The sequence below is a fragment of the Salvelinus namaycush genome, unplaced genomic scaffold, assembly GCF_016432855.1.
Source record: "Salvelinus namaycush isolate Seneca unplaced genomic scaffold, SaNama_1.0 Scaffold203, whole genome shotgun sequence".
Classification (NCBI taxonomy): Eukaryota; Metazoa; Chordata; class Actinopteri; order Salmoniformes; family Salmonidae; genus Salvelinus; species Salvelinus namaycush.
The window spans coordinates 277,991-300,355 of record NW_024058820.1 but is presented as its reverse complement, the minus strand read 5'-3'; the positions used below and the strand labels follow the sequence as shown (position 1 = coordinate 300,355).

Here is a 22,365-nt window from a genome sequence, read left to right as displayed (position 1 = left end):
GCATATTGTAAACGAGAATGTATTTGACAATTGAGCTGGCTTAACACCAGCTAAAAATAGAGCCCTGAATGTTTTATAGGTTGGCTGTTGTAATAAAGCCACATAATGTAACCTTGTTGACATCCAGGATGACACAAGCATTGTGGCAGCCTCTTGGTGTAAAACTTCTCTACGTCAATAAAACATTGTGAAATGTCCTGTTCCCCGATCCCTTCCTACAGGTATATGAAGTACCTCTACCCGTACGAATGTGAAAAGAGGGGTCTGAGCTCCCCCGGAGAGCTCCAGGCAGCTATCGACAGTAACCGCCGCGAGGGGCGTCGTCAGAGCTACGGGTCAGCCATCTTTAACTACTCTCCAATGGGGACAACCTCCATCGTCTCCTCCCCCAAGATGAGCATGCCTCACCTGGCCATGTCCACCCTCAATGGAGCACATGTGACCCAGGGACACAACATCAAGAAAGGTGAGACACATGTCATGTGACCAGGAAGAAGCTGCCGTGCTGCAGTTGTGGCTACCATAGGGACGGCGGTGTGTAAGATTCATTCAAAAATCAAATCAAATCAAATTGTATTTGTCACATACACATGGTTAGCAGATGTTAATGCGAGTGTAGCGAAATGCTTGTGCTTCTAGTTCCGACAATGCAGTAATAACCAACAAGTAATCTAACCTAACAATTCCACAACTACTACCTTATACACACAAGTGTAAAGGGATAAAGAATATGTACATAAAGATATATGAATGAGTGATGGTACAGAACGGCATAGGCAAGATGCAGTAGATGGTATAGAGTACAGTATATACATATGAGATGAGTAATGTAGGGTATGTAAACATTATATAAAGTGGCATTGTTTAAAGTGGCTAGTGATACATTTATTACATACATTTTTCCATTATTAAAGTGGCTGGAGTTGAGTCAGTATGTTGGCAGCGGCCACTAAATGTTAGTGGTGGCTGTTTAACAGTCTGATGGCCTTGAGATAGAAGCTGTTTTTCAGTCTCTCGGTCCCTGCTTTGATGCACCTGTACTGACCTCGCCTTCTGGATGATAGCGGGGTGAACAGGCAGTGGCTCGGGTGGTTGTTGTCCTTGATGATCTTTTTGGCATTCCTGTGACATCGGGTGGTGTAGGTGTCTTGGAGGGCAGCTAGTTTGCCCCCGGTGATGCGTTGTGCAGACCTCACTACTCTCTGGAGAGCCTTACGGTTGTGGGCGGAGCAGTTGCCGTACCAGGCGGTGAAACAGCCCGACAGGATGCTCTCGATTGTGCATCTGTAAAAGTTTGTGAGTGCTTTTGGTGACAAGCCGAATTTCTTCAGCCTCCTGAGGTTGAAGAGGCGATGCTGCGCCTTCTTCACCACGCTGTCTGTGTGGGTGGACCAATTCAGTTTGTCCGTGATGTGTACGCCGAGGAACTTAAAACTTTCTACCCTCCACTATTCCTGCATCAGACTGGCACCCAGGCTACAATAGGGGCGGTGTTGTGTAGTATTCACTCCTGCATCAGTCTGGCACCCAGGCTACTATAGGGGCGGTGTTGTGTAGGATTCACTCCTGCATCAGTCTGGCACCCAGGCTACTATAGGGACGGTGTTGTGTAGGATTCACTCCTGCATCAGACTGGCACCCAGGCTACTATAGGGACGGTGTTGTGTAGGATTCATTCCTGCATCAGACTGGCACCCAGGCTACTATAGGGACGGTGTTGTGTAGGATTCATTCCTGCATCAGACTGGCACCCAGGCTACTATAGGGACGGTGTTGTGTAGGATTCACTCCTGCATCAGACTGGCACCCAGGCTACTATAGGGACGGTGTTGTGTAGGATTCACTCCTGCATCAGACTGGCACCCAGGCTACTATAGGGACGGTGTTGTGTAGCATTCACTCCTGCATCAGTCTGGCACCCAGGCTACTATAGGGTCGGTGTTGTGTAGGATTCACTCCTGCATCAGACTGGCACCCAGGCTACTATAGGGACGGTGTTGTGTAGGATTCACTCCTGCATCAGACTGGCACCCAGGCTACTATAGGGACGGTGTTGTGTAGGATTCACTCCTGCATCAGTCTGGCACCCAGGCTACTATAGGGACGGTGTTGTGTAGGATTCACTCCTGCATCAGACTGGCACCCAGGCTACTATAGGGACGGTGTTGTGTAGGATTCACTCCTGCATCAGACTGGCACCCAGGCTACTATAGGGGCGGTGTTGTGTAGGATTCACTCCTGCATCAGACTGGCACCCAGGCTACTATAGGGACGGTGTTGTGTAGGATTCACTCCTGCATCAGACTGGCACCCAGGCTACTATAGGGGTGGTGTTGTGTAGGATTCACTCCTGCATCAGACTGGCACCCAGGCTACTATAGGGGCGGTGTTGTGTAGGATTCACTCCTGCATCAGACTGGCACCCAGGCTACTATAGGGGCGGTGTTGTGTAGGATTCACTCCTGCATCAGACTGGCACCCAGGCTACTTTAGGGACGGTGTTGTGTAGGATTCACTCCTGCATCAGACTGGCACCCAGGCTACTATAGGGACGGTGTTGTGTAGGATTCACTCCTGCATCAGACTGGCACCCAGGCTACTACAGGGGCGGTGTTGTGTAGGATTCACTCCTGCATCAGACTGGCACCCAGGCTACATAGGGACGGTGTTGTGTAGGATTCACTCCTGCATCAGACTGGCACCCAGGCTACTATAGGGGCGGTGTTGTGTAGGATTCACTCCTGCATCAGACTGGCACCCAGGCTACTATAGGGGCGGTGTTGTGTAGGATTCACTCCTGCATCAGACTGGCACCCAGGCTACTATAGTGGCGGTGTTGTGTAGGATTCACTCCTGCATCAGACTGGCACCCAGGCTACTATAGGGGCGGTGTTGTGTAGGATTCACTCCTGCATCAGACTGGCACCCAGGCTACTATAGGGACGGTGTTGTGTAGGATTCACTCCTGCATCAGACTGGCACCCAGGCTACTATAGGGACGGTGTTGTGTAGGATTCACTCCTGCATCAGACTGGCACCCAGGCTACTATAGGGACGGTGTTGTGTAGGATTCACTCCTGCATCAGACTGGCACCCAGGCTACTATAGGGTCGGTGTTGTGTAGGATTCACTCCTGCATCAGTCTGGCACCCAGGCTACATTGGGACGGTGTTGTGTAGGATTCACTCCTGCATCAGTCTGGCACCCAGGCTACATTGGGACGGTGTTGTGTAGGATTCATTCCTGCATCAGTCTGGCACCCAGGCTACATTGGGACGGTGTTGTGTAGGATTCATTCCTGCATCAGTCTGGCACCCAGGCTACATTGGGACGGTGTTGTGTAGGATTCATTCCTGCATCAGACTGGCACCCAGGCTACATAGGGACGGTGTTGTGTATGATTCATTCCTGCATCAGTCTGGCACCCAGGCTACATTGGGACGGTGTTGTGTAGGATTCACTCCTGCATCAGTCTGGCACCCAGGCTACATTGGGACGGTGTTGTGTAGGATTCATTCCTGCATCAGTCTGGCACCCAGGCTACATTGGGACGGTGTTGTGTAGGATTCATTCCTGCATCAGTCTGGCACCCAGGCTACATTGGGACGGTGTTGTGTAGGATTCATTCCTGCATCAGACTGGCACCCAGGCTACATAGGGACGGTGTTGTGTATGATTCATTCCTGCATCAGTCTGGCACCCAGGCTACATAGGGACGGTGTTGTGTATGATTCACTCCTGCATCAGACTGGCACCCAGGCTACTATAGGGACGGTGTTGTGTAGGATTCACTCCTGCATCAGACTGGCACCCAGGCTACTATAGGGACGGTGTTGTGTAGGATTCACTCCTGCATCAGACTGGCACCCAGGCTACATAGGGACGGTGTTGTGTAGGATTCACTCCTGCATCAGACTGGCACCCAGGCTACTATAGGGGCGGTGTTGTGTAGGATTCACTCCTGCATCAGACTGGCACCCAGGCTACTATAGGGACGGTGTTGTGTAGGATTCACTCCTGCATCAGACTGGCACCCAGGCTACTATAGGGACGGTGTTGTGTAGGATTCACTCCTGCATCAGACTGGCACCCAGGCTACTATAGGGGCGGTGTTGTGTAGGATTCACTCCTGCATCAGACTGGCACCCAGGCTACTATAGGGTCGGTGTTGTGTAGGATTCACTCCTGCATCAGTCTGGCACCCAGGCTACATTGGGACGGTGTTGTGTAGGATTCACTCCTGCATCAGTCTGGCACCCAGGCTACATTGGGACGGTGTTGTGTAGGATTCATTCCTGCATCAGTCTGGCACCCAGGCTACATTGGGACGGTGTTGTGTAGGATTCATTCCTGCATCAGTCTGGCACCCAGGCTACATTGGGACGGTGTTGTGTAGGATTCATTCCTGCATCAGACTGGCACCCAGGCTACATAGGGACGGTGTTGTGTATGATTCATTCCTGCATCAGTCTGGCACCCAGGCTACATAGGGACGGTGTTGTGTATGATTCACTCCTGCATCAGACTGGCACCCAGGCTACTATAGGGACGGTGTTGTGTAGGATTCACTCCTGCATCAGACTGGCACCCAGGCTACTATAGGGACGGTGTTGTGTAGGATTCACTCTTGCATCAGACTGGCACCCAGGCTACTATAGGGGCAGTGTTGTGTAGGATTCACTCCTGCATCAGTCTGGCACCCAGGCTACTATAGGGACGGTGTTGTGTAGGATTCACTCCTGCATCAGTCTGGCACCCAGGCTACTATAGGGACGGTGTTGTGTAGGATTCATTCCTGCATCAGTCTGGCACCCAGGCTACTATAGGGGCGGTGTTGTGTAGGATTCACTCCTGCATCAGACTGGCACCCAGGCTACTATAGGGACGGTGTTGTGTAGGATTCACTCCTGCATCAGACTGGCACACAGGCTACTATAGGGACGGTGTTGTGTAGGATTTACTCCTGCATCAGACTGGCACCCAGGCTACTATAGGGACGGTGTTGTGTAGGATTCACTCCTGCATCAGACTGGCACCCAGGCTACTATAGGGACGGTGTTGTGTAGGATTCACTCCTGCATCAGACTGGCACCCAGGCTACTATAGGGGCGGTGTTGTGTAGGATTCACTCCTGCATCAGACTGGCACCCAGGCTACTATAGGGACGGTGTTGTGTAGGATTCATTCCTGCATCAGACTGGCACCCAGGCTACTATAGGGACGGTGTTGTGTAGGATTCACTCCTGCATCAGACTGGCACCCAGGCTACTATAGGGACGGTGTTGTGTAGGATTCACTCCTGCATCAGACTGGCACCCAGGCTACTATAGGGGCGGTGTTGTGTAGGATTCACTCCTGCGTCAGACTGGCACCCAGGCTACTATAGGGACGGTGTTGTGTAGGATTCACTCCTGCATCAGACTGGCACCCAGGCTACTATAGGGACGGTGTTGTGTAGGATTCACTCCTGCATCAGACTGGCACCCAGGCTACATAGGGACGGTGTTGTGTAGGATTCACTCCTGCATCAGACTGGCACCCAGGCTACTATAGGGACGGTGTTGTGTAGGATTCACTCCTGCATCAGACTGGCACCCAGGCTACTATAGGGACGGTGTTGTGTAGGATTCACTCCTGCATCAGACTGGCACCCAGGCTACTATAGGGACGGTGTTGTGTAGGATTCACTCCTGCATCAGACTGGCACCCAGGCTACTATAGGGACGGTGTTGTGTAGGATTCACTCCTGCATCAGACTGGCACCCAGGCTACTATAGGGACGGTGTTGTGTAGGATTCACTCCTGCATCAGTCTGGCACCCAGGCTACTATAGGGACGGTGTTGTGTAGGATTCACTCCTGCATCAGACTGGCACCCAGGCTACTATAGGGACGGTGTTGTGTAGGATTCACTCCTGCATCAGTCTGGCACCCAGGCTACTATAGGGACGGTGTTGTGTAGGATTCACTCCTGCATCAGACTGGCACCCAGGCTACTATAGGGACGGTGTTGTGTAGGATTCACTCCTGCATCAGACTGGCACCCAGGCTACTATAGGGACGGTGTTGTGTAGGATTCACTCCTGCATCAGACTGGCACCCAGGCTACATAGGGACGGTGTTGTGTAGGATTCACTCCTGCATCAGACTGGCACCCAGGCTACTATAGGGACGGTGTTGTGTAGGATTCACTCCTGCATCAGACTGGCACCCAGGCTACTATAGGGGCGGTGTTGTGTAGGATTCACTCCTGCATCAGACTGGCACCCAGGCTACTATAGGGACGGTGTTGTGTAGGATTCACTCCTGCATCAGACTGGCACCCAGGCTACTATAGGGACGGTGTTGTGTAGGATTCACTCCTGCATCAGACTGGCACCCAGGCTACTATAGGGACGGTGTTGTGTAGCATTCACTCCTGCATCAGTCTGGCACCCAGGCTACTATAGGGACGGTGTTGTGTAGGATTCACTCCTGCATCAGTCTGGCACCCAGGCTACTATAGGGACGGTGTTGTGTAGGATTCACTCCTGCATCAGACTGGCACCCAGGCTACTATAGGGACGGTGTTGTGTAGGATTCACTCCTGCATCAGTCTGGCACCCAGGCTACTATAGGGACGGTGTTGTGTAGGATTCACTCCTGCATCAGACTGGCACCCAGGCTACTATAGGGACGGTGTTGTGTAGGATTCACTCCTGCATCAGACTGGCACACAGGCTACTATAGGGACGGTGTTGTGTAGGATTTACTCCTGCATCAGACTGGCACCCAGGCTACTATAGGGACGGTGTTGTGTAGGATTCACTCCTGCATCAGACTGGCACCCAGGCTACTATAGGGGCGGTGTTGTGTAGGATTCACTCCTGCATCAGACTGGCACCCAGGCTACTATAGGGACGGTGTTGTGTAGGATTCATTCCTGCATCAGACTGGCACCCAGGCTACTATAGGGACGGTGTTGTGTAGGATTCACTCCTGCATCAGACTGGCACCCAGGCTACTATAGGGACGGTGTTGTGTAGGATTCACTCCTGCATCAGACTGGCACCCAGGCTACTATAGGGGCGGTGTTGTGTAGGATTCACTCCTGCGTCAGACTGGCACCCAGGCTACTATAGGGACGGTGTTGTGTAGGATTCACTCCTGCGTCAGACTGGCACCCAGGCTACTATAGGGACGGTGTTGTGTAGGATTCACTCCTGCGTCAGACTGGCACCCAGGCTACTATAGGGACGGTGTTGTGTAGGATTCACTCCTGCGTCAGACTGGCACCCAGGCTACTATAGGGACGGTGTTGTTTGTTGCTCACTGATTTGAAAGACGTGTGTGTCCATGACCTGACTGTTGAATTTAATGACACAGGATGGAGTGAAGACACAATGCTCAGGAATTTTGATTTCCTTGTAAAAAATAAAGATCTCCCCTCATAATTTGACTTCTCATGCTGTAATTTCCCACAAAGTTTGAATATCAAACCGGACATTTTATCACAGAGTATTGACCACTGCCTGAGAAAACATCTGTACTGACAACCATAAGAACTTCCTGAGCATATAAAATATATCAATGAATTCTTCTCTCTATTTTAACCCAGAGGATGGTCTGATGGCGGGTTGTCTGTCGGGTCGTGTGGGGGGGATGCCCATGTCTCTGGGAGGTCACCCCCAAGCCGTGGCAGCTCAGGCGGCTGCAGCGGTACAGGCTGCAGCGTTGGAGCAGCTGAGGGAGAAGCTGGAGAGCGGGGAGCCGCCGGAGAAGATGGTGATGGCCGAGGAGCAACAGAGACTCATGCAGCACGCGGTGCAGCAGAACCTCCTCGCCATGGCAACACAGCTTCCCATGAACATCAAGATCAACAACAGAGCTGAGCGGATGAGAGGTGAGATAAACCAACGCTAAAGTTACTAATGTTGCTATTCTGAATACCAGCTGTGTCTGGAATGACACCCCATTCTCTACACAGTGCACTACTTGGGTGCCATTTTGGACACAGTTACAAAAAATGTGTTTATCTGTTATTATGTCCTGAGTTGAGACAAATCAATACAGTTACCTTATTAATGTGGACTTATGCCTGTCTGATATTATGAATAGAGGATGTGTCTGAAACAATGTGTATAAAACCCTGGATGACCGACGGGCCGCTGTATTGAAGCCACAGGGCCTCCATCTTGGTACTCCTCTTCCGTTGTAAAAAATATTCTGGAAGTTATATAAATGTATTTTTATTAAATGTCTACATTCGTTTTTAACACGTTTATTATATTACAGACACTTTAATGCGTACTTTTAAATTATATTATGTCAGCTAAACATAAAAATAAATGAAATATTTTTAAAAAATCCTTAAATATAAAATTTTTGAGAGAACATTTTTAACATTTTCTTCTTGAAACATTTAATTGAAATGCTGTAAAATGTCATTCATTCCTATGGAGGACTGTTCCCACTGGGGAGAGACAATATGGCCGACCGGTGGCTTCAAAACCTCTCAAAGGCCGATACATAGCATCATGGTTTATATACATCATTGGTCTGAAATGGCACCATACTTCCTATATAGTGCACTTCTTTGACAAAACAACACCAAAAATTATTATACATACACATATGTATCTGTTATTATGAATACAGGTTAAAATGGCAACCAATTCTCTATATAATGCGGTACTTTTGACCAGAGCCTGTCTCCAGTTATAGTGAACAGGGCCGGGCTCCCAATTACTGTACAATCAGCTGACCTGCCTCCAGCTATAGGGAACAGGGCAGGGCTCCCAATTACTGTACAATCAGCTGACCTGCCTCCAGCTATAGGGAACAGGGCAGGGCTCCCAATTACATGCAGCTGACCTGTCTCCAGCTATAGGGAACAGGGCCGGGCTCCCAATTACATGCAGCTGACCTGTCTCCAGCTATAGGGAACAGGGCAGGGCTCCCAATTACATGTAGCTGACCTGTCTCCAGCTATAGGGAAACAGGGCAGGGCTCCCAATTACAATCAGCTGACCTGTCTCCAGCTATAGGGAACAGGGCAGGGCTCCCAATTACATGCAGCTGACCTGTCTCCAGCTATAGGGAACAGGGCAGGGCTCCCAATTACATGCAGCTGGGAGTCGATTGTTCCTTGAGCGGATGGTCAGGGGGTCGGAAAATAGTTGTAATATAATCTGTTCACTGTCTTCAGAAAGTTTTCACACACCATTACTTTTCCCACATTTTACAGCCTGAATTTTAAAATTAAATTATTAAATTGTGATTAAATTGTGATTTTGTGTCACTGGCCTAAACACAATACCCCAAAATGTCAAAGTGGAATTATGTTTTTAGAGATGTTTAGAACTGACAAATAAAATGAAAAGCTGAAAGGTGTTGAGTCGATATGTATTTAACCCCATTGTTATGGCAAGCAGGAACAATGTGCTTAAAAAGTCAGATAAGTTGCATGGATTCACTCTGTCTGCAATAATAGTGTTTAACATGATTTTTGAATTACCTCATCTCTGTAACCCCACACATACAATTATCTGGAAGGTCCCTCAGTTTGAACAGTGAATTTCTAGCACAGATTCAACCACAAGGACCAGGGACGTTTCAATGCCTCGCAAAGAAGGGCACCCATTAATAGATGGGTAAAAAAAAAGAAAAAAAGCAGACATTGAATATCACTTTGAACATGGTGAAGTTATTAACTACACTTTGGATGGTGTATCAATACACTCAGTCACTACAAAGACACAAGCGTCCTTCCTAACTCTGTTGCCGGAGAGGAAGGAAATCACTCAGGGATTTCACCATGAGGCCAATGGTGACTTTAAAACAGTTACAGAGTTATAGCTTTGATAGAAAACTGAGGATGGATCAACAACATTGTAGTTACCGCACAATACTTACCTAAATGACAAAGTGAAAAGGAAGACTGTACAGAATAAAAATATTCCAAAACATGCATTTTTGCAGTAAGACACTAAAGTAAAACTGCCAAAAATGTGTCAAAGAAATGAACGCTAAGTCCTGAGTAGAAAATGTTATGTTTGGGGCAAATACAACACAACACATCACTGAGTACCACTCTTCATATTTTAAAGCATGGTGGTGGCTGCATCATATTATGGGTATGCTTGTCATTGGCAAGGACTAGGGAGTTTTTTAGGATGAAAAGAAACGTAATAGAGTTAAGCACAGGCAACATCCTCGAGGAACCCCTGGTTCAGTCTGCTTTCCACCAGACACTGGGAGACAAATTCACCTTTCAGCAGGACAATAACCTGAAACACAAGGCCAAATCTACACTGGAGTTGCTTACCAAGACGACATTGAATGATCCTGTGTGGCCTAGTTACAGTTTTGACTTAAATCAGTTTGAAAAATCTATGGCAAGACTTGAAAATGGCTGTCTAGCAATGATCAACAACCAACTTGACGGAGATTCAATAATTTAAAAAAGAATAACGGGAAAATATTGTACAATCCAGGTGTGCAAATCTCTTAGACTTTCCCAGAAAGACTCACAGCTGTAATCACTGCCAAAGGTGATTCTAACATGTAATGACTCAGTGGTGTGAATACTTATGTAAGTATTCTGAGGATGGTAGCTGACTCTATAGCCACTCATATCTGTCATATCTTTAATCTGAGCCAAGAGGAAAGTCTTTGTGCTCAGGCCTGGAGGGAAGCCAAAGTTTTTCCGCTACCCAAGAGTGGTAAAGCGGTCTGTACTGGTTCTAACAGCAGACCTATAAGTTTGTGTTTGACCAAATACAATGCTATTTTTCTGTAAACAAATTAACAACGGACTTTTAGCATGCTTATAGAGAAGGGCACTCAACATGTACTGCACTGACACAAATGACTGATGATTGGTTGAAAGAAATTGATAATAAGAATATTGTGGGAGCTGTACTGTTAGATTTCAGTGCAGCTTTTAATATTATTGACCATAACCTGTTGTTGAAAAAACGCATGTGTTATGGCTTTTCAACCTCTGCCATATCGTGGATTCAGAGCCATCTATCTAATAGAACGCAAAGGGTTTTCTTTAATGGAAATTTCTCTAATGTCAAACACGTAAAGTATGGTGTTCCACAGGACAGCTCTCTAGACCCCCTACTGTTTTCTATTTTTACCAATGACCTGCCACTGGCATTAAACAAAGCATGTGTCCATGTATGCTGATGATTCAACCATATACGCATCAGCAATCATAGCTAATGAAGTCACTGAAATCCTTAACAAAGAGTTGCAGTCTGTTTTGGAATGGGTGGCCAGTAATACACTGGTCCTGAACATCTCTAAAACTAAGAGCATTGTATTTGGTACAAATCATTCCTTAAGTTCTAGACCTGGTAATGAATGGTGTGGCTGCTGAACAAGTACGAGGAGGAAACTAAATTACTTAGTGTTACCTTAGATTGTAAGCATTCATGGTCAAAGCATATAGATTCAATGGTTGTAAAGATGGGGAGAGGTCTGTCCGTAATAAAGAGATGCTCTGCTTTTTTGACACCACACTCCACAAAGCAATAGTTTTGTCTAATCTTGATTATTGTCCAGTCGTGTGGTCCAGTGCTGCAAGGAAAGACCTAGTTAAGCTGCAGCTGGCCCAGAACAAAGCGGCACGATTTGCTCTTAATTGTAATCAGAGGGCTGATATAAATACTATGCGTGTCAGTCTCTCTTGACTAAGAGTTGAGGAGAGGCTGCTCTGACACACACACGTATCCCACCAGACATGCCACCAGGGGTCTTTTCACAGTCCCCAAATCCAGAACAAATTCCAGAAAGTGTACAGTATTATATAGAGCCCTTATTGCACGGAACTCCGTTCCATCTCATATTGCTCAAATAAACAGCAAACCTGGTTTCAGCAAACAGATAAAGCAACACCTCACAGCACAATGTCTCTCCCCTATTTGACCTAGATAGTTTGTGTGTATGTATTGATACGTAGACTACGTGTGCCTTTTACATTTTTTTATGTAGTTCTGTCCTTGAGCTGTTCTTGTCTATTGATGTTCTGTATTATGTATAATGTTTTGTGTGGAACACCAGGAAGAGTAGCTGCTGCTTTTGCAACAGCTAATGGGGATCCTAAAAAAAAAATACAAAAAAGTACCAAATTAAATATTTCTGTATTTCATTTTTGAATACTTTTGCAAACATTTCTAAAAAACATGTTTTCACTTTGTCATTTTGGGCTATTGTGTGTAGATGGGTGAGGGGGAAAAAAAATCGATTGAATCCATTTTGAATTCAGGCCGTAACACAACAAAATATGCAATAGGTCAAGGGATGTGAATACTTACTGAAGGCACTGTATAGTATTTAACAAAAACAGAATCATTTCAAACCTTGATTACATTGGGATACGATCACATATGCTTCTCTATTTAAACGTGGAGATACTTGGGAACAGATTTCCTGAATTAAAATCATGTTGAGCTTATTTCCTGGTGATTTTACAGGCTTTTATGTCCAATGACCAAAATTATATATATATATACATATATATATATATATATATATATATATATATATAGTACAAATAAATAAAAAGCTTTGAATGAGTAGGTGTGTCCAAACCTTTGACTGGTACTGTATATATACAGTACCAGTCAAAGGTTTGGACACACCTACTCATTCAAGGCTTTTTATTTATTTGTACTATTTTCTACATTGTAAAATAATAGTGAAGACATCAAATCTATGAAATAACACATATGGAATCATGTAGTAACCAAAAAAGTACTAAACAAATTAAAATATATTTTAGATTCTTCAAAGTAGCCACCCTTTGCCTTGATGACAGGTTTGCACACTCTTGGCATTCTCTCAACCAGCTTCACCTGGAATGCTTTTCCAACAGTCACACTCTTTTTAGATCAGAAATGATTGGGGAACCCTGGAACAGGGTGTCATTTCAGCCACATCCACAGTTACTAATGTGAATACACATGTTTATTCATTGTTATGCCCTTATAATATTGTAATGTTGATGCAATTATGATGTATAACTGTGACACACACATACATTAATAACTTCAAAACTCACAGAGAAGCATTTGGAGAAAAAATATTGTAATTTAGAGATGATTCCCTTATTGTGTATTACAGTGGGGTTCAGTAACACACCCTGCTTCATATCCAACTAACCCAACTCAATCTACAGTGGGTTTCTGTAACACATCCTGCTTCATATCCAACTAACCCAACTCAATCTACAGTGGGTTTCAGTAACACACCCTGCTTCATATCCAACTAACCCAACTCAATCTACAGTGGGTTTCTGTAACACATCCTGCTTCATATCCAACTAACCCAACTCAATCTACAGTGGGTTTCTGTAACACATCCTGCTTCATATCCAACTAACCCAACTCAATCTACAGTGGGTTTCAGTAACACACCCTGCTTCATATCCAACTAACCCAACTCAATCTACAGTGGGTTTCTGTAACACACCCTGCTTCATATCCAACTAACCCAACTCAATCTACAGTGGGTTTCTGTAACACACCCTGCTTCATATCCAACTAACCCAACTCAATCTACAGTGGGTTTCAGTAACACACCCTGCTTCATATCCAACTAACCCAACTCAATCTACAGTGGGTTTCAGTAACACACCCTGCTTCATATCCAACTAACCCAACTCAATCTACAGTGGGTTTCAGTAACACATCCTGCTTCATATCCAACTAACCCAACTCAATCTACAGTGGGTTTCTGTAACACACCCTGCTTCATATCCAACTAACCCAACTCAATCTACAGTGGGTTTCAGTAACACATCCTGCTTCATATCCAACTAACCCAACTCAATCTACAGTGGGTTTCTGTAACACACCCTGCTTCATATCCAACTAACCCAACTCAATCTACAGTGGGTTTCAGTAACACATCCTGCTTCATATCCAACTAACCCAACTCAATCTACAGTGGGTTTCTGTAACACATCCTGCTTCATATCCAACTAACCCAACTCAATCTACAGTGGGTTTCTGTAACACACCCTGCTTCATATCCAACTAACCCAACTCAATCTACAGTGGGTTTCTGTAACACACCCTGCTTCATATCCAACTAACCCAACTCAATCTACAGTGGGTTTCAGTAACACATCCTGCTTCATATCCAACTAACCCAACTCAATCTACAGTGGGTTTCTGTAACACACCCTGCTTCATATCCAACTAACCCAACTCAATCTACAGTGGGTTTCTGTAACACATCCTGCTTCATATCCAACGAACCCAACTCAATCTACAGTGGGTTTCTGTAACACACCCTGCTTCATATCCAACTAACCCAACTCAATCTACAGTGGGTTTCTGTAACACACCCTGCTTCATATCCAACTAACCCAACTCAATCTACAGTGGGTTTCTGTAACACACCCTGCTTCATATCCAACTAACCCAACTCAATCTACAGTGGGTTTCTGTAACACATCCTGCTTCATATCCAACTAACCCAACTCAATCTACAGTGGGTTTCAGTAACACACCCTGCTTCATATCCAACTAACCCAACTCAATCTACAGTGGGTTTCTGTAACACATCCTGCTTCATATCCAACTAACCCAACTCAATCTACAGTGGGTTTCTGTAACACATCCTGCTTCATATCCAACTAACCCAACTCAATCTACAGTGGGTTTCAGTAACACACCCTGCTTCATATCCAACTAACCCAACTCAATCTACAGTGGGTTTCTGTAACACACCCTGCTTCATATCCAACTAACCCAACTCAATCTACAGTGGGTTTCTGTAACACACCCTGCTTCATATCCAACTAACCCAACTCAATCTACAGTGGGTTTCAGTAACACACCCTGCTTCATATCCAACTAACCCAACTCAATCTACAGTGGGTTTCAGTAACACACCCTGCTTCATATCCAACTAACCCAACTCAATCTACAGTGGGTTTCAGTAACACATCCTGCTTCATATCCAACTAACCCAACTCAATCTACAGTGGGTTTCTGTAACACACCCTGCTTCATATCCAACTAACCCAACTCAATCTACAGTGGGTTTCAGTAACACATCCTGCTTCATATCCAACTAACCCAACTCAATCTACAGTGGGTTTCTGTAACACACCCTGCTTCATATCCAACTAACCCAACTCAATCTACAGTGGGTTTCAGTAACACATCCTGCTTCATATCCAACTAACCCAACTCAATCTACAGTGGGTTTCTGTAACACATCCTGCTTCATATCCAACTAACCCAACTCAATCTACAGTGGGTTTCTGTAACACACCCTGCTTCATATCCAACTAACCCAACTCAATCTACAGTGGGTTTCTGTAACACACCCTGCTTCATATCCAACTAACCCAACTCAATCTACAGTGGGTTTCAGTAACACATCCTGCTTCATATCCAACTAACCCAACTCAATCTACAGTGGGTTTCTGTAACACACCCTGCTTCATATCCAACTAACCCAACTCAATCTACAGTGGGTTTCTGTAACACATCCTGCTTCATATCCAACTAACCCAACTCAATCTACAGTGGGTTTCTGTAACACACCCTGCTTCATATCCAACTAACCCAACTCAATCTACAGTGGGTTTCTGTAACACACCCTGCTTCATATCCAACTAACCCAACTCAATCTACAGTGGGTTTCTGTAACACACCCTGCTTCATATCCAACTAACCCAACTCAATCTACAGTGGGTTTCTGTAACACACCCTGCTTCATATCCAACTAACCCAACTCAATCTACAGTGGGTTTCTGTAACACACCCTGCTTCATATCCAACTAACCCAACTCAATCTACAGTGGGTTTCTGTAACACACCCTGCTTCATATCCAACTAACCCAACTCAATCTACAGTGGGTTTCTGTAACACACCCTGCTTCATATCCAACTAACCCAACTCAATCTACAGTGGGTTTCTGTAACACACCCTGCTTCATATCCAACTAACCCAACTCAATCTACAGTGGGTTTCTGTAACACACCCTGCTTCATATCCAACTAACCCAACTCAATCTACAGTGGGTTTCAGTAACACACCCTGCTTCATATCCAACTAACCCAACTCAATCTACAGTGGGTTTCTGTAACACACCCTGCTTCATATCCAACTAACCCAACTCAATCTACAGTGGGTTTCAGTAACACATCCTGCTTCATATCCAACTAACCCAACTCAATCTACAGTGGGTTTCTGTAACACACCCTGCTTCATATCCAACTAACCCAACTCAATCTACAGTGGGTTTCTGTAACACACCCTGCTTCATATCCAACTAACCCAACTCAATCTACAGTGGGTTTCTGTAACACATCCTGCTTCATATCCAACTAACCCAACTCAATCTACAGTGGGTTTCTGTAACACACCCTGCTTCATATCCAACTAACCCAACTCAATCTACAGTGGGTTTCTGTAACACACCCTGCTTCATATCCAACTAACCCAACTCAATCTACAGTGGGTTTCTGTAACACACCCTGCTTCATATCCAACTAACCCAACTCAATCTACAGTGGGTTTCTGTAACACATCCTGCTTCATATCCAACTAACCCAACTCAATTTGCAGTCGTTTTTCCCGCCACAAAAATAACACCACATCTTTGACAAATGTTATTGTTCTGTGTTCCGGAGTGTATCAGAGTTCTAGAACTTCTCCTTCTAGAACCCAGGCTATTTATTCTTCTCCAACATGTGATTGGCGTGTCAATGTTACTGTTTGTCCTCTAATATTATATAACTAGGGGGTTTTTAAGCTGTGTAGCACAGTGGTGATATGCCGACATCAAGTAAGAGTATTTCACCATACGATAGGTGAGTCACTATTACACACAAACACACACAGTTCATCATAAACATCTGCAATGTGATGTCTGAGGACTTCTTCGATGTCATGAAGAAATACTGCTTCCATGACTACGGCGGGCAGAGCTGCCCGCCCACTCTGTTGATGGTTCTCAGCGTGGCGGGTGTTTACGACAAGCCATAAGTCATACATTACTGACTAATAGAGACTAAAGGAAGAATGAGGGGGCCTATCTGCTCAGGTGTGGTTTCATCTCTCTCCACATGACTGCCTCTCAGGCATTAGTTATAATTGTGGGCCTTTCCCCCGAAAGCTTAATGGTAGAATGAGTCAGAATCTTTCACAGGTTAATTCCTCTACTGTCCGACCCGACCAGTCTGGCTGGGCTGCAACCCAACATATAAACACCATCATTTACAGATTACATCAAAACTTGTATTAAATATGGCAGCCTAGGCTAGAGAACGCCTGCAAAATGTTCTGTAACAGCTGTTTTGATCTAAACTCTAAAATTATATAGTATATTTAGTGTGTATCTGCACATTAATGATATTTTACAGAAATTAAACTTTACAATATTCTTGCATGTTGTTCTTATTTGGGAGAAGACTGTTGCAAGCCTTGTTTTTTTTTCCATGAGTAGCTACACGTTCTCCAAGTGCCTGCCTGCCTGCCTGCCTGTCAGTCTGTGTGTGTGTGTGTGTGTTATGATATGATGTCACACGTCTCCTCAGGGAGATAACCCGTTGGCGATAACCGACATGTACAAATGGTTCGCTACATCTTTTGACAGTTCCCTTTCCCTCAGAACTCTTTAATAAACTGCTTCTTACCCTGTCACTCTAGGAGTTATCGCCAATACTCTGCCGAACGCTTCTCTCCTGCTCCTTGTGTTCCCTTTTTAAATGCTGATATTGAGTTTTCCTCTCTCTCGCCTCCTGACAGATGATAGACAAGAGACTCCATTGAACCTGTCTACCAGCGGCATTAGCAGCATCAACATGTCAATAGAAATAGATGGAGTTGTCTACACAGGTAAATAGAGGGGCCGTTTGCTGATGTAATTGCAGGCAGGAAATTCAATAAGTTATAGCAGCACCCTGGCGCTTAGTCCTCCACGCAATTTGATGTCTTTGCTATAAAATCCATCGTAATGAAGTGGCCGTCCAATAGAGTTAAAAAAGTTAAATATCTCAGAATTGAGGCTGTGGATGGGAGATCGATGGGGTTTATTGTCTTAGACGTGCCCGGGAGAGAGGCCACGGCAGGTTTAGCCTCCACACCTCCTGCACGACTGTTCACCACCTCCTCCTCTGCCTTCGAGCAATGGGGTAATTACCTCAAGATAGGTAGGCCAGACAGTTCATGTCGTGGCGTAAAGAATAAGCCTGCTGGTGGAAATCTTCCAGTGAGGTTGAAGTGGCCATTAACATCAGATATAGTTTAGATCTGTCTGTCTGTCTGAAACACCATGTTCAGTGAGGTAGACTGCAGTGTCTGTGTCAGTTGTCCAATTCATGGTTGTTTAGGTGTGACAATGTGTTATTTGTTAGTTTGTGAGTTGATAGGTCATCATAGTATTTGTCTAATTGTGACATTACAGTAAGTTGTAAATACTATTATATTCATCTGCCCCAAAAAACTGGTTGTAAGAACATGTAGAAATGCACAGTACCAATTAAACTACTACTACTAGTAGTATCAGTAGTAGTAGTAGTAGTAGTAGTAGTAGTAGTAGTAGTAGTAGTAGTAGTAGTAGTAGTATCAGCAGTAGTAGTAGTAGTAGTAGTATCAGTAGTAGTAGTAGTAGTATCAGTAGTAGTAGTAGTAGTAGTAGTAGTAGTAGTAGTAGTAGTAGTAGTAGTCATAGTAATATCAGTAGTAGTAGTAGTAGTAGTATCAGTAGTAGTAGTAGTAGTAGTAGTAGTAGTAGTATCAGTAGTAGTAGTCATAGTAATATCAGTAGTAGTAGTAGTAGTAGTATCAGTAGTAGTAGTAGTAGTAGTAGTAGTAGTAGTAGTAGTAGTAGTATCAGTAGTAGTAGTATCAGTAGTAGTAGTATCAGTAGTAGTAGTAGTAGTGGTAGTAGTAGTAGTATCAGTTGTAGTAGTATCAGTAGTAGTAGTAGTATCAGTAGTAGTAGTGGTAGTAGTATCAGTAGTAGTAGTATCAGTAGTAGTATCAGTAGTATCAGTAGTAGTAGTATCAGTAGTAGTAGTAGTGGTAGTAGTATCAGTAGTAGTGGTAGTAGTAGTAGTATCAGTAGTAGTAGTATCAGTAGTAGTAGTAGTTGTATCAGTAGTAGTAGTATCAGTAGTAGTAGTAGTAGTATCAGTAGTAGTAGTATCAGTATCAGTAGTAGTAGTATCAGTAGTAGTATCAGTAGTAGTAGTATCAGTAGTAGTAGTGCTAGTAGTATCAGTAGTAGTGGTAGTAGTAGTAGTATCAGTAGTAGTAGTAGTGGTAGTAGTAGTAGCAGTAGTAGTATCAGCAGTAGTAGTAGTAGTAGTAGTAGCAGTAGCAGCAGTAGTAGCAGTAGTAGTAGTAGTAGTAGTAGCAGTAGTAGTATCGGTAGTAGTAGCAGTAGTAGTAGTAGTAGTAGTAGTAGTATCAGTAGTAGTAGTAGTAGTAGTAGTAGTATCAGTAGTAGTAGTAGTAGTAGTAGTAGTAGCAGTATTGATAGTAAAACAAATATGTCATGATGAACGTGGCCATTTTAGGCCCTGTTTAGACCTGTACATGCCTCCTATAAGATCTTATGATCCGTAAACTGTACATAATACAGACAGCATCTTGGTTAAACTCTATATAATGTGTTCTCAAATATGGAGCATGCCTTGATTCTGAAGATTTTATTTTGTCACATTAATTTATTCAACATATGAATAAATATGAAGATATATGAATATCTCAAAACAACTCTTTTAGACAAAATGGTTGGAACAATATACTCTTTAAACACGTCACATTTCCAGAGTGGGCTCTCTGCTACTTTTAACGATATGACCCATTTTATAAGTGTCATATAGGTCAGTAACCAATCACAGTTCTCCTTTAGGATTGCACATTCAGCAAGTCACGAGCAGAGGGAGTTCCCTTTGAATACAGTTACCATTCGTTGTGTTTGTAGTCATCATAAAATGGATCATAACTTCAGAATTAGCAGAGAACCCACTCTGGAAATGTGACGTACTTGTAAAGTATATTGTTTCCAAACAACATGTCTTCAAATTAACATAATCAAATAAGATAGTTTGAGACATTCATATTCATATTTTTTTGTTGAATTAAATTCATGTAAAAAAAAATGTGTATTTCAGAATCTAGCCATACTCCACATGTTAGAGCTATAAGGAGTATAATGAACCTTTATTTAACTAGGCAAGTCAGTTCAGAACAAATTCTTATTTACAATGACGGCCTACACCGGCCAAACCCTGGACGACGCTGGGCCAATTGTGCTCCGCCCTGTGGGACTCCCAATCACGGCCGGTTGTGATACAGCCTGGATGTGGTCTGTATCATGTACAGTTCACAGATCATAAGGTATAATGACTCCAAGATGTTGTCTGTATCATGTACAGTTCAACAGATCATAAGGTATAATGACTCCAAGATGTTGTCTGTATCATGTACAGTTCACAGATCATAAGATCTTACAGGAGGTCTCCTCCCTCCCTCCGTCTCTCCAGGTGTTCTGTTTGCCAGGAAGCCCTCTCTCCCTACGATGCTGGGTGGTCACCGGGTCCAGAACCAGAATGACACCTTCTCTCAGGGAAAGAGCAGTCCGGGGATGAACTCCTCCTCCATACAGATCCAACCGTCCTGCTCCTCCTCCTCCTCCTCCTCTACATCCTCGGTCCACGGACATGGAAACTCCTCCCCTTGAGCTGAGTCCCACCCCCAGCTCCACCCCCTAAACCCCCACCCCCATCATTCCCCAAAGACAACAAGCGGTCTGAGATACCAGGAGAAAATACTTCAATTGTTTTTGAAGGTGGCTTTTCCCTTCCTCCTCCTCTTCCTCTTCCTCCTCCATTTTCTCAAACTCCCTTATTCCAGTTGAAAGAACAAAAAAATTTAAAAAATGATTTACTGAGAAAATACTTCTGTAGAAAATGAAAATTCTCTCGCTCTATTCTTTTTCCTTCCTCTGAACTCTGACCTCTGAATGGTATGTAAAGAGGACCTCTGAACCACGTGTGTATGCAGATGAAGTCTGCTGTCTTTTTTTGTGTTTCCTGAGAACAGCTGCTCAGTTTGGAGCAGTGTAAACATATAGGTAAAGATATATGGTGACACATCATTAGACGCAAGGAACTGTGGGACAAAGACACTGAGAGACTGAGACATGTTGTCTGTCTGTCTGTCTGTCTGTCTGTCTGTCTGTCTGTCTGTCTGTCTGTCTGTCTGTCTGTCTGTCTGTCTGTCTGTCTGTCTGTCTGTCTGTCTGTCTGTCTGTCTGTCTGTCTGTCTGTCTGTCTGTCTGTCTGTCTGTAAGTATATTTCTGACAAAGCACATCCTAACAAAGCACATCTCACAGAATCAGGGAAACGTAATTTCTTCTTCTTTCTTTTAGAGAGGAAAATATCATGTTATCTATTGAAGCTGGTTCACGCTTTGATCAATCGATGCCGCTAGCCATCAACACATTGTTTAATGCTGTGGGACAATAGCTAGAGCGTCAAGACATGCCTTTGTCAGTAAAGGGGTAAACCAAAATAGCCTAGTAGCCTAGAGCGTTCCCCACTACCGGTCCTGGTCAGAGCCTCTTAACTAACCCTTCTCACAGAAGAGAGATTGCACGATGGCTCTGATTAAATCTGATATTGCAACACATTCGACATTTATTTAAGCTCACACTAGTATGAATCATTTATTACCAGTGAAGTTTGTGGTGAAGGCGTTACTTTGCAATCAGACGAAAACATACCTGCTGGTAGGACAATCCCCTGGTGGGGTGGTTCTGGTTAACCGAAGTCCTGGGATCCCCATCTGTAGACCACTTCAACATATTACTCTGCAGAAGGAGATATGTGGGTTAAACAGATAATATGTGGGTAGAACAGATACTATGTGGGTTAAACAGATAATATGTGGGTTAAACAGATACTATGTGGGTTAAACAGATACTATGTGGGTTAAACAGATACTATGTGGGTTAAACAGATAATATGTGGGTTAAACAGATACTATGTGGGTTAAACAGATAATATGTGGGTTAAACATACTATGTGGGTTAAACAGATAATATGTGGGTTAAACAGATAATATGTGGGTTAAACAGATACTATGTGGGTTAAACAGATAATATGTGGGTTAAACAGATACTATGTGGGTTAAACAGATAATATGTGGGTTAAACATACTATGTGGGTTAAACAGATAATATGTGGGTTAAACAGATATGTGGGTTAAACAGATAATATGTGGGTTAAACAGATAATATGTGGGTTAAACAGATACTATGTGGGTAGAACAGATAATATGTGGGTAGAACAGATAATATGTGGGTAGAACAGATACTATGTGGGTTAAACAGATACTATG

General features: G+C 44.3%; 2 protein-coding genes across 2 annotated transcripts; both read left to right on the top strand.

Annotated features, from left to right (window-relative positions):
- Nucleotides 1-221: 221 nt before the first annotated feature.
- Nucleotides 222-7,901, top strand: LOC120038009 (AT-rich interactive domain-containing protein 3A-like; the record flags this gene model as incomplete). Its single annotated transcript, XM_038983956.1, has 2 exons — nt 222-466; nt 7,597-7,901. Coding segments are annotated over 2 exons (550 nt in total), but the record flags the coding sequence as incomplete, so codon positions are not given.
- Nucleotides 7,902-17,770: 9,869 nt separating this feature from the next.
- LOC120038007 (AT-rich interactive domain-containing protein 3A-like) lies at nt 17,771-21,196 on the top strand. Its single transcript, XM_038983953.1, has 2 exons — nt 17,771-17,849; nt 20,507-21,196. Exons 1-2 carry the CDS (start codon nt 17,816-17,818, stop codon nt 20,701-20,703), a joined length of 231 nt encoding a protein of 76 aa, XP_038839881.1. The 5' UTR covers nt 17,771-17,815; the 3' UTR covers nt 20,704-21,196.
- Nucleotides 21,197-22,365: the final 1,169 nt, after the last annotated feature.